Raw genomic sequence first — 13,239 nt, 5'->3', positions numbered from 1 at the left:
CTACAACAAAAAGATGACAAATTTATTTATTATAGTAAATATTGTAGTTTCTGAAAAGAATACTTATATATAAATAACAACAAAATAGTCCACTATTTGAAAATAAATTTTTACCAAGCTCTTTAACATTTCAAGTGTAAATGTACCAAATGGATTATAACTATATCCAAACTCACTGTTGCCGCAGAAAATTGCAAGGATGGTCCTAATACGCCACCTAGTGGAGAAATGGGGAAATTGTTAATTTAAGTTCCAGTGTTGCGTTTTCATTCTAAATTATTACGTCCTGCCACATCGCACACATTGATACTGTAATTTTCTCAAACCCATTTAATACCTGGACGCCATGAATTGTGTTCATATAACTGTATCACAACAGACATCTTGAATTCAAAAATTGTGAACTGTGAATTCAATGTCCGATATATAGAGGATGTTTGAGAGTCATTAATTTGCCTCTTGCACCCCCCCCCCCCCCCCCCCCCCCCCCTTGAAAAGGGGATAGACACCGTTTGAACTGCCCCTGGGATGCTTGGGAAAATGTCTGCAGCTGTCATATAGGACTGTCGGCCAGCACTGGAGTGCTGACGGTAGAGTTCCTCACATACACTATTTAACCCCTGATGCCATCACATCTTGCATCACACTTAAAGTATTATGTGTGATTTCATAACGGGTGGGCAGGTTCAATATAGAAATACATACAAATTACACAAGTTGATAGTTAACCAACAACCTTGAGCTGTAAAGTAATGTCACATGATATGGTGAAGACAGATCAAGAGAACAACAAGTTTTTTCATACTTCCCTGCCCTCCCGTTGTATAATATGGCTTAATTCCTCTACGTAATTTATTTTTGAACACCCAACTCTTAATCTGAGAAACTGTTCCGTGTGTGAATGTGTGTGTGTGTGTGTGTGTGTGTGCGCGTGTGTGTGTGTGTGTGTGTATGAAAGAGAGAGAGAGAGAGAGAAAGAGAGGTACATGTCAGTGTGCATGAGAGATAGTGCACATATGTATGTATCAAAATTAGATATATGACTTAATGGATGAATTAGTCCCTCTGTAACATAAACATGTTCAGATGGACTACATGCTGTTATTTTGTTATTACTTGTCTGTCTAGTTACTCTGTACTGGTCATTACTCTTACACAGTGCTGTAAAATAGTATCTTGATCTGAGAGGTATGTAATATTTTTATTTGTAACAGTACTGTCTGATGCATTGATGAACAGAGAAAAGGGCATGACCCAGCAGCCCCTGCAGAAGGTTACCGTTTCCTTGCATCGTAAGTCCAGATGATCCATATCTGTATGATTCTGTCTGCGGATCTTGTGTCCAATGCCCCTGTGCTCTGCCTAGATCGCGTCTTCTTTGAGAAAATGCAGGAACAGGAGAAGAATGGGAGAAGACCATTACATAATCCCTGCCTGTTGCCTAATTCCCACTAAATCTCTTTATAACTTAATAGGGTTTGCACTGTGGCATCAGTACTGTAGATTCCAAACATAGCGATGCGCCAGTGGATGCTCCAGAACCTAGTGTGTGTATGTTTGTGAGTTTGTGCATATGTGTGTATGTGTGTGTGTTTGTGAGTTTGAGCATGTGTGTGTATGTGTGTGTGTGTGTGTTGATGGTCTCATAGAAGACTAAAGCAGAGCTAAGATAAGGCTGCCCCTGCACAGTGGGCAATGTGGAGTATTCTGGGATTCACTCCAAGGGCCTGGCTGTTAGCGGGCACGTGAATGTCTGGACTGGCTATATGATTTTAGTTTGGATGGCATGGCATTGCCTCCTTTGCTGGGCCAGCGTTTCTCTTCCTGCTCAGCATGTTGTAGGAGGTGTCTCTACTGGGGACTGGTTTTTAGGGCAGGGGTCTAGGACCATGCATTTTTCCATCCGCGTGGGCTACGTTGCGCGGAATTTCATCACTGCGCTCGGTACTTTTGTGAGCAGCTCTTTTCAGGGAGTGATGAATGATGTAAGAGGCTCAGATGGTCCCGTCGGCAGGGGTGTGAGGTGAGCGAGGGCCGATACGGGGGAGTCTCAGCGCATTGCTGAGTGGGACGAGCACGGTGTAATCGTCCTGACAGCTCCTTCCCCGAAGAGAACGCCAGCGCCCGGGCCCTGGTGGAGAGGAGGCACTGTCCGTCATCAAAAAGCTTCCCTTCCTCTCCCAGATCCCAGCAGCGCCCCCCAACCCCCATCCAAACTGCACTCAGTCCTGATCCAGACCCTGGAGGTTTAGATTACTTAAGCCCATTGGACATTAGACCTGGTTTATATCAGGAGATGGAGGGACATAATATTAGTATGAAAATAAAATCCAGCACTTTTTAAAAGGGCTTCCATACTTGCCTAGCCTGGTATCATCCCAAAAGCAGCTTTAGTTTATATTTTCCCCTTCATTACGATACCTCTGTACAATACAAAAGCACTACAGTATAATTTTCATTAAAAAAACAGGCACCGTCATTACATCCATACTATGTCATCACACAACACCGTGTTGTACTTTTGACAACAGCGTCGATCATATTATATGACACTGTGTGAGAAAATACCCTCTGCCTCTGATAGCCTCGTGATGGGTGAGCTGCCGTTACGTGTGAACGGCTTTGCGTGCGCTGTAGTCTCCCACTGACGTACTATATATACACACTGCTGTTCTGCCCACATGTGTGCTTCTGCCTCTCCCACATCTTACTGCGCTGTCTGTCAGTCCCTTGGCCGTGGAATTGTGAGCCGTTATGTAATTCTGTAATATATTTTTTCTCCCGTATCCCATAAACATGGCTTTCGGGATTATCTCAAATCTGAGAATGATTTTTCAGGCTGCTTTAATAACTTGCGTTTGAGAAAAAAAACATACATGAGAATGGATCCAGTGTAACATCTTACACGCGTTTCCACGTTGGATTGTGTCAGCGTTTTCGGAAATCGATTTCAGTAGGCCGATAGTAGTTTGTACAATCCGCCACTGAATGTTCCCTGTTCCCGCTGTCAGTGCTGAATAATTCATAAGCAGTTCTAAAATAAGACCCTATGGCTGGGAGAGCACCTATTCGTGTCAATATTGCGCAGAGATTGGAGTCACACAACGGACGCTTTTAAGTGCCTTTTAAGAGTCTATTTCGGTAAAAGGCAAGTTAGGATCCATACTTCAGTTGTCCAACAGACGCTGCGGATGGGGACAGAAAACCAGCGTATCAATGTATCCATGTCAAGGAATACATTGTGTACCGTTGTCAGGTATTAAAAGGAGTACCAAGATGATAATTTAGTTACTTAGAATAATGTAGTAGAAAATTACAGCTATATACTTACGTTACACACACACACACAAAACAAGAGAAAAAGAGAGAGAGAGAGACAGAGACCGAACCACATGCGCTCACACGCGTCCACTCTCTGCCTCGCAAGAAAAAAAAACAGTCATCCGTGAGGTCAGGATTTAAAAGTGCATAAATTACTTGCTACACGAGCGGGTGGTGTTACGTAAGCTCTCCCGTCCGCTAGAGCCCTGGATAACAGTGGCAACGGTAGAGTTGCGGAACAGCAGAAGGGACGACCACGCACGGTGAAACAGAAGACAGCGAGCCGGAAAAAAAAGCAGCGAAAATGCAGGAATTTCACCTCTTGTTTTGGAAGTGAAGTCAAGAGGAGGACCAACTGCGGACGGGAAATTTTTGAAGAGCAAGCGCACCGAAGCAGTCGTCGTTATCCCTGGTGTGATTGGGTCCCCTACTAGTGGCTGTAAGGGGGGTCACAATAAAAAAAAACAAAAGGATTTTGGCATGCAGGCGTGAAGGCAACCTTTTCCCTCTCGAGGACTTCCCCTTTCCCTACGCCCCGCTACAGCTGTGGCCCCCATGACTCTGGCAGTGGGTGTAAGGAGAATGACCCCACCGTGGCCCCTCATTTGGACATTATGGGGGCTGAGCGTGAGGGTCAGCGCCGACTCAGGCTCGTCTGTCAGTCCCATCCTCCTGAACACGACGCCTGTCCCGGCCACAGAATATACACCTAATGTCACGGACGTCGCAACTACACCCAGCAACTACACAGGTGGGTAGAAACACGCGTCTCTGCTTGAAGTACAGTTCACCAGCTGCTCCTCGAATAATTTCCGAATGTCAAGGGGAAAGTGAGTATTTGGTACACTCTTTATGCGTGCACACAGGTGCAGCACATCGTAGCTGTTTAGCTCGGGTCAAGGCCACTGAGGTAAAGGTTGAGGTTGCCGCTTGCGCTATGCGATTAACAGCTCACCGGATCTGCATTGGAGAGTGGGCTGTTGTGCTCGCTTGGTGCATGAATTATTCCTCGGTGTTTTTTATTATTTTTTTTTATAAAGTATGATTAGATGGACTGCCAGTGACATATCGGAGATGAACGTGCAGTCACGCGCACACGTGCACGCATGCATACACATATAAACCAGCGCACTCACGTGTCTGCCTGCACACATAAATACAAACACAGGGAGAAACAAAGTAATACAAATCTCCTTAAGGGTTTAAAAACGCACAGTTCATAAGCAGAATGCACTGCGAGCGCAAGGGCATCAGTGCAACAGCGGAGATCAGCAGGCTTTGCTGGAAACCCTCTGTTCTGCTGATGGATTGGATGCATTGACCGGACCACTGGACTTTGATAGCTATTTTTCTCATGCTCCACTGCTATGCTGCACTTTGTAAGAGTGCTCAGCTGCAGGGAAATGCACAGTCTGTTCAATTCACAGTAATTTCATCATCTGTATTAAAGCTTCCGTGCCAATGTCAACATTACATTGCATTTACATGTTTTGTCATTTAGTAGACACTCTTATCCAGACTGACGTACAATATAGGCTACTTTACAAATTTGCAATTGCATTACAAATGTTAACTCTTTCTTACAATACAGGAGATGGAGAGGTGAGAGTGGGAAGTATGGAGAGGGAAGGTGGGAATTATGGAGAATGTGTGGAGGAAAGGAAATTTAAGCTTTCATTGGCCAGGAGCTGGTGACAGGAGAATTATTATTTGACATGAGTTTATGGAATAAATATTTTAAAATGGTCCCACCATATGATGCATAGAGTGGGCTGTGTGAGTGGCAGATACAGCTACCCGTTACTTATTCTTGTATCACTAGTTATTATCTTTGGGTAACAGATTTGCACAAATGTTAACATTTTGCTGGTTTTCAGTAACTTTCCGCAGCCACCAAGATCATAAGGTAGCCTTTTGGCTATACTCATCATCCAACATCACGGACAGAGTGCTTTGTTGTTAGATTGAACAGTGGACATTCAGTCGCTGACAGGGGGACCATTCATCAGAGGGAGAGAAAGCATACTCTCGCAGTCAGGACTGTGAGAGCCACAGGAATGCCTCATGACCACAGCTCCTTTAAAGGGGCTCTTTTATGCTCACATACATCTGGTTTTTACAGCCCTGTAAAGCAGCCCAGCAATAAGGATGTTGTGTGTTAGATCCTCTCTAAAACATGGACAAATGAAGAAGATTGTCATCAAACCTTGAAATCACAATTTCTCTATCCGTTGGTCTTATCTAGGATAATACTGGTATGTCATTTTGTGTGTTTGTGCTTTGAACAACAGGTGTTGCAGTTAATCCATTCCATAATTCAAGATATTTTTTTTAATTTGAAATGTGATGTACATGATCTGCTGGGCTGAGTTTTGTTCCATTTGACAATGATTTCTGAGTCCTGTTTCAGCTGAGACAGGCAGCACCATGGTATTGTCTTTCTAAATAATTATGGGATGTGGCTGGCAGACTGCTAACAGTGTGTTGGTATTCCATAGTGTACAAGACTCACTTTCACTTTCTAATGCTTCTTTATTCTGGCTGCAGTGCTCAGGTAGAGGGGTATCGCTGTCCCACTTCTCCTGCCAGGGCAGACACAATGGGTGCTTTCTTTTAACCTGGAGATATATGTTAATGCAATACCCCTGGCTTTGGCAAGGGTTCACCACTATCGTTAGGTTTCAAGGCTTGAACTGGCACTAGATTTTTTTTTTTGCCATTTGTACCAACTTTCAAAGGATTGGGAAGGATTATGGGTGTATGGGTTCTTTTGTCACCCTGACCCGCATGTGAAAGGACGCTTACATGGGTAATGAGTTTTTCTGTGTGCCGCTAAAACCGCTGAATTTGGAGGGTGATTAAATACTTTGTGTCACGGTAAAGTACCCAGTCTTGTGGTATAATCTTAATTAAATTGCCTAATAGGGAAATCACACTTACTTGCAATTGCCATTCATCTCCCAGAGGCCCTCTGGGTGGGACTCCGCCCCCCCTCCCGGCCGCACCACGCTGTACCCGCGGCTTCTTCGGGGGACAATCACGCACAAATGGGATTACTTAATTGCTTATGTCACAGAGCGAGGGCTGAGGAGCACAGGAATAACTGTGACTGCGCGGTCCTGACGCAGCACCCGGGCGCATTAACAGCCCCCCGGTGACGCGTGTGACCAGGGAGCGGGGCGGCCAATGAGGAGGAGAGCAGACACGGACCAAAATAAGCAAACGAACAGCAGGTGGTCGACCGCAGAGGGTTGCATTTGACCCGGAGTGCGTTCGACCTGGCCGGTCTCTTCATAAACAAGACATACAATAAATAACCGATCTGAATGACTGTAAAGTTATTCGGCGCTTTTAAATGACTTCTGAAAAACCCTTCCTAAATCAGCATGCTAAATGCTGTAGTTGCACTTGCAAAATGAGGTGAGGTGTGTTTCTTCATCGTGTGGCATTGTTGTCTTTGTACGCCATGCAGGTTATTTACTGCGCTGACATTCTTCAGCTGAAGGGAGGTGTAACTGTTTGAATATCCTTGTGGACTGTAAGTGGCACTGGGCCTGGGCCCCTCTTTTGTGATTCTGGCAGAGATGAGTAAGTGAAGAGGACTGCTTTATTTATTAAAGAGCTGGACCCATTGTGTTCACGCTCTCAGGCGTGTGCTCGCTTGTGTTCCTCTTTTCTCGGGCCCCCCCTTCGGTGCAGAGCCCTGGAAAAGAGCATCAGCATCTTCGGTGCACGTGCCGAGCGGAGCATGTGTCTTCGGCGGAGAGTCGCTCCTGCTGTCCTATAGCCCAGGGGCGCGCACGCACGGTGAGCACGGGCAGCGCGAATGAGGGTCGGCGCGCCCGTTTTCGCGGCCGTCCCCTGAGCCGCGGCTCCGCGCCCATGCCCGAATCGGCGGGGCACTGCCACTCATGCCCAATACTGTCGCCGGCTCATCATAGGCGATGGCTTTTCGGGGATAAATCTTTAATAGACGGCCTAATCTTTATTTAATCAGACTCTGCGAGCTTGGCTGGGAGGCCCCCTCGGGGAGGGCGAGAAGGGGAGGGAGGAGAAGAGAGGGAAAGAGAGAGGGAGAAAATGATAAAGAAAAAGAAAGAGACAGTTGTTCGGCCGCAGAGTCAGGTTTCCTAATGTCGCTGACGTGCTTTGGCAGTGCACAGCATCGCCATGCCAGTTAAGCCCTTCTGAATGAACCTGGCACACAGGCTCAGCTCCTACTGCTGATTTCAGTCTCTTAGACCAGTGGCTCTAATGCTTATTGAGGAATCATAGCTCACTATGTGCTGAAAACAGTTGAAAGATCAGTTCATCCCTGCCTTTGTTGCGTACCGCAGGGGTCAAACACCAGTAACGAATGGAGTTGTGATGCATTGAGAGAGGATCGCTTTAAAATACAAGTGAGATTCTGTGTTGTTTCTTAATGACAACTGATTCAATAGATATGACATTCCATACAATCAAAGCATGAAGCATGTGGTTGAAGCAGTACTTTTATATGGCTTGGAGTCCGACAAAGGGATCACACCTGGCTGTGGGCCGAGGTTGTTGACTCCCTGTGTAGACATCATAAACAGAGAAAAAGAAAGAGGGAGATGGGGTGGAGGGGGGAAGCCGTGAACAGCTGACATGGAAAGGAAGTGGCAAGAGAGATTTTCATGTTCATAGACAGGACCAGTTTGTATAGGTTTGGTTCATTGCTTCATTAGCAAGTTCAGTTAGTTTTTATGAAGAAATTAAAGTGCACATCTATTCTTAAACATTTCATAGATATTATCCCCCTGCATGGTAATGGTAAAAACATTTCTCCACAGCAGGCTAGCTGTATGACTTGAGGATGACCACATCAAACAGCAGACTGCTCCCCAGTAAATGCAAGGTTCCCATAACAGGCGATAAAATCCTTGAAATCATCATGAAAGTGATGAAAAAATCATGCAATGTGGTCAGCCATCACGCTGTTCTTAAAATGTGATGGAATATTGGCCAAATGTAAAATGGCAAACTGCTGCACCCCTCCTGTTGTTCCAGTCAGCGTCCCCTTTGCAGGGCCTGCCTTCGCCGATGCTTAAATCGTCAAGCGAAGAAACCTGTTATTTCCTAAAAATATCTCAGCAGCCAGTAGCTCGCAAATACAGCGGGGCAGAGCTGCGCCGAACGTTACTCAGCATCAAAGTGCGGCTGGGCTGGCTGCTCCGTGGGCAGAGCTGTGGTTGTGTGTGAGGGAGCTCTCTCTGGGGCTGGGGCCCGGGGGCCTTCGGAGAGATGAGCTGGATCTCTGATGAGTCAGCAGCCGGAGCGGCCCGCTCCATCACCGCGGGCTGGAGGGACACGATCAGCGCAGTAACAAGCGCTTTTTAATCTTACGGTGGGAAGTTTGCGCGTGTGGGAGCACGGCTGGGGAGTGGAGCCTTGCTGCGATCAGCAGGAAAATAAAGGAGGAAGGAGGGAAAGCGCTCGGGTGCATTGACATTTTTCGATTAGTGTTTTGTGGGAATAATGTTAGCGTTGTTTTTACAGTAGACTGTGTGTGTGTGTGCGTATGTGAATGTGTGTGTGTGTATTTGTGTGTGTATGTTTATGTTTGTTTGTGTGTATGTAAGCGTGTGTGAGTATATATTTGTTTGCATGTGTGTGTGGCTGTGTGTACTTGTTTCTGTGTGTGTATGTATGTATGTATGTGTGTGCTTGTGTGTGTGTATTTGTGTGTGTGTATGTGTATGTTTGTTTGTGTGTAGCTGTTTGTGTGTGTTGTTTCTGTGTGTATTTGTTTGCATGTGTCTGTGGCTGTGTGTATTTGTTTCTGTGAGTGTGTCTGTGTGCATTTGTGTGTGTATTTGTTTGTGTGTTTATGAGTGTATGTGTGTGTCTCTCACAGACAAATAGAACAGAAATGCACTGTGCAGTGGTGTCAGCATCCCTCATCCCTCTCAGGCTTTATCAGGGCTACTGCAGAAATCCTGCCCATCTGTCTCATCTAATCAGGGAGAGAGCAGCAGCCAGATCTCCTGCTCTCACATGCCACAGACCTTCCCACATCACGCCTCCCACTGCACTTTTGGATTCCATTCCTCTGACTACTTCTTCTTCCTAAGACGGTGATTCGTCTGTCCGTCTGTCTGTCTGTGTGTCTGTCTGTGCAGGCCTGAGCTGTGTTTCTCTGCTTCCCCCTCGCCGGGGCTCGTTCTATGTGGAGAGTGGCACCGGCGTTTCGCTGGGCTCCGTGCTGGTGTTCTGGTGCCGTGAGGGGTACCAGCTGGTGGGCAGCGAGAAAATCGCCTGCATCATTCGAGCCGGCATCCCGCAGTGGAGCAACTATCTCCCAGTCTGTGAAGGTGAGAGATTTCTGTCCATTTCTGCGCAGTCATGGTGCCCCTCCTCTCCCCACCTCGCTCTCTCTTTCTCTTGCTTTCTCTCTGTTGTAAGTGTATGCATTTTCTGTGAATTTTTTATGTCACCCAGCATATTTTTATTCTACCCAGGAATGGGCCTCTGGAGGTAGACTGACATGATTATTGTGCCCAAATGACATGCATTAGCCACTTAAGGCATCACCATGGAGCACAAAACCACTGCTCCAGAAAGGTCAAGACATCCCTCACTTAGCGGCAGAGCCCCAAAAATCCCCCTCACGCATCCACATGATAAACTTCGGCTCCGACCTCATTTTAATTGTGAAGCACCCGCTAATCCCTAATCCCTAATCCTGGTGTTAAGGACGGTCGCTTAGCGGATGAATTCACCGCGGGGCACCGGACCTGGGAGAACAGGATGGGTCAAATGCTCAATGTGGGCCCGTCCCACCATTAGGGTGCCCCTTCCTTTCCCCCTATCTTAAACGCCCCTGTGCCTCTCGCCAGCCATCCCCAGGCCCGAGGACCGGGGTCTCCGCGTGGCCGTGCTGGTGTCCGTGGTCAGTGGCATCGTGATCCTGGCCATGTCCGTCTCCTTCATCATCTGCTGCCTGCAGGAACGCCTGGGCAAGGAGAGGGAGCACCGGCGTGACAGCCGAACCAGGTGGGTCACCACTGTCACCTCACTCCCAGAGCGTGCATACACACCTGTGCTGTGATATACAGCACCCATACAGAGAGCCGAACCAGGTGGGTCACCGCTGTCACCTCACTCCCACAGCATCCATACACACCTGTGCTGTGATATACAGCACCCATACAGACAGCAGAGCAATGTTTGGACTGCTGTCACCTCACTCCCATCTGTACTTACCTGTACTGTAATATACGGGACCCATGGAAACAGCAGAGCCAGGTAGCTGTCACCACACTCCCAGGGCATCTGTAACGACACACCACATCCATAAAAATAGCCTGGCCAAGCATATTAATTACCCCGCTCAAGGGTACAACCGCAGTGTCCTGCCTCGATTTCAGCATACCACCCTCTGGGCGCCAGCTCGGTACCTGAGCCTCCGTGACACAGTGCTTCTGCTGTGTATGCATACTGCCGCAAGCTCACTGTACACACACAGCGCAGGCACAAGGCCCGTGAGTTTACACCAGCTACACCAAAGCTGAACAGGAGACCATGAGCAGATGCTGAATCTCACAGCTCACAGCTCCTGCTTCTCACCTTTTCTCAATGCATGATATAATATCACACTTTCACAACACACATTCCTGTTTCGGCTGGCATTGCAGTGATGGGGATCATAAAGGAGTCGATTGTGACCGGGATGAAAGGAAAGTCATAACGAGTAATGCCACCAGGAACAGACTCCAGGTTGCCCGGTGACGAAGGAGGGTTGCAGATTCAGATTCAGAGCGAGAGCAAAATTGTTTTTTTTAATTTGTAACATCAAAGGGGAAGCTGTATAAAATTTACAGCAGCAATCTGCTAGTGGAATACATTTTCTCTTTTTTTACTGTTCTGAAAGCTGGCATTTTGTGCAGGAGCAAAACTTGCCTTTGCACACAAAGAACTCTGTTCATGAAAGTACAGACTAATAAATCATAAACCATTAAACATTCCAGTGCAACGCTTTTCATAAATATTGCGCAACATATTTAAGAATAAATTACATGCTGAAGTATGTATGAGTGTAAACTGAATTTGAAATTCAGTGTAAAATGGGTACATTTATTGGCTGACAGTTTCATATGATGTGCATCTTTATTTTATGAATGTCTTTCTTCCATATAGACGTTACACTGGCATACACAATCCAACACACACTCTCTTCACTCAAGATGTTGTATGCAGTTGCAGGTCTTGTGAGGTTATATGTGTGTTTACAGGTATAATTAAGTTTTGCAAACATGTATGTAGTTGTGTATACTAGATGTGTGGAGACATACATGAAGGTGTGTCTGTATGGAAATATGTGTAAATGTGTGTGTGAAAGTGTAGATCATGCAGGTATCGCAGTGTGTGTATGAAAGTGTGTATAACTGCAGGTAGTAGAGTTGCATGCCTGTGCACATGGGAAAGAGTGAATTGGTGCACCCATTACTTCCCCTCTGCAGGAAGAGAGAGAAGCAGCGCTCCTCGTCCCGGAGGGGTGCCTGCTGGCTGGAGCGGGAGGATGGGGACTGGGACGCTTTCCCCCCTCCCAAAATATTCCATCTCTCCCACCGCCTCCCCACTGACAGTCCACACTACGTGGGAGGTTACCGAGGCTACGAGAACCGTGGATATCAGAGGTGGGCTTCCTACTGCACACCTACTGCAAAATTACTGCACAGCATGAAATAAGAATGAGTTTTATACATATATATGAATATATTTGTGTATGTATAAATGCATATATACGTGTGTGTGTTTATATGAATACATGAATGCTCCATTGTGAGCATTTGTGCAAACTGGACCTTCATAAAATAACCAAAACCAACATCCCTCTGTCTAAATATAGGCAGCACAGCTTGTCACAGTGCTTGTCACATCTTTTTGTGTGTGTGTGTGTTCCCTCTTCTCTCTGCTCCAGGAGCCAGGAGAGCCTGCTGAAAGGTGCTGTCCCGGGACTGTACTGCACTGAGAACCAGGTGTACCCTCACATGGTGCTGCAGAGGGTGCCCACCCCCACCGCCCCCGTCTACCTGCACCTCCCCGCCCAGTCCACCGAGGCCCCTCCCCCTCCTCAGGTCATGTCCGCCTACGCCAACCCCGCCTACCACAGCAGCCCCCACGACACCCCGCACAGACCGTGGCCATAGCAACCCTCCCCCCCTCCCACTCCCCCCCCTACCTCACCATCAAACTCTTCCTCCGGTGATCCCCACGCTCCGGTAGTCATGGTGAGAGTTCTGCGCTGGCGAGCCGCTGCTGCTGCAGTGAGCGCCAGACGCAGGTTATGCAAAGACACGCCGCGGTGGCGTGACGATGAAAATGTTCCTTTCCTCATGCATTTACACGTTTAACGCATTCAGAGTTTTCCCCCCCCGAAAGCTCTCCTATCAGAAACGAGCGGAACAACTCCGTTTTTTCTTCACCCTTGTTCGCTCCCATGGTGATATTTTTGGGTACGTACCCCTTCGTCTGTCCCTCTAGGAGTCACCTACTCAGTCTGTAGTTGCGTACAGCCCCCTCTAGCTCCCGTCCGTGGCCAAAAGTGGCATTAGTGTCATCCCACAAGAAACACTTGACTCTGTGTGTGAGTGGTTGACTGCACCATTATGCCAGCATACAGGATCCTTTGTGCTGGCAGCGGCCGGACACATCTGGTCGGCAGAGTGACATCACAGAAGAAACGCTGGCCTGTTTGAGGGAGGCTGTGCCGAGACGGGATGACATCCCCTCGATCTGGAAGGAACAGCCATCAGTGTCACAATATGCCACCGTACAGTCAAAGCAAGGACTGTGGGCAATTGTCTTTAGCCTGCCAGCCTTCCACAGTTTTAAGCAGCTCCTCTTTAACCTCTTTCTCCTCTTAAACCAATCTCTTCCAGTGTAACCATAATC

General features: G+C 47.3%; 1 protein-coding gene across 1 annotated transcript; it reads left to right on the top strand.

Annotated features, from left to right (window-relative positions):
• Window positions 1-3,449: 3,449 nt before the first annotated feature.
• zgc:162331 (uncharacterized protein LOC793007 homolog) lies at window positions 3,450-12,512 on the top strand. Its single transcript, XM_036518322.1, has 5 exons — window positions 3,450-4,072; window positions 9,465-9,656; window positions 10,182-10,338; window positions 11,805-11,981; window positions 12,266-12,512. Exons 1-5 carry the CDS (start codon window positions 3,877-3,879, stop codon window positions 12,492-12,494), a joined length of 951 nt encoding a protein of 316 aa, XP_036374215.1. The 5' UTR covers window positions 3,450-3,876; the 3' UTR covers window positions 12,495-12,512.
• The last annotated feature ends 727 nt before the right edge of the window (window positions 12,513-13,239 follow it).

This window comes from Megalops cyprinoides, chromosome 23 (assembly GCF_013368585.1).
Source record: "Megalops cyprinoides isolate fMegCyp1 chromosome 23, fMegCyp1.pri, whole genome shotgun sequence".
NCBI lineage: Eukaryota > Metazoa > Chordata > Actinopteri > Elopiformes > Megalopidae > Megalops > Megalops cyprinoides.
Note: the sequence above shows the minus strand (reverse complement) of the source record. Positions and strands in the feature narration are given on the sequence as shown.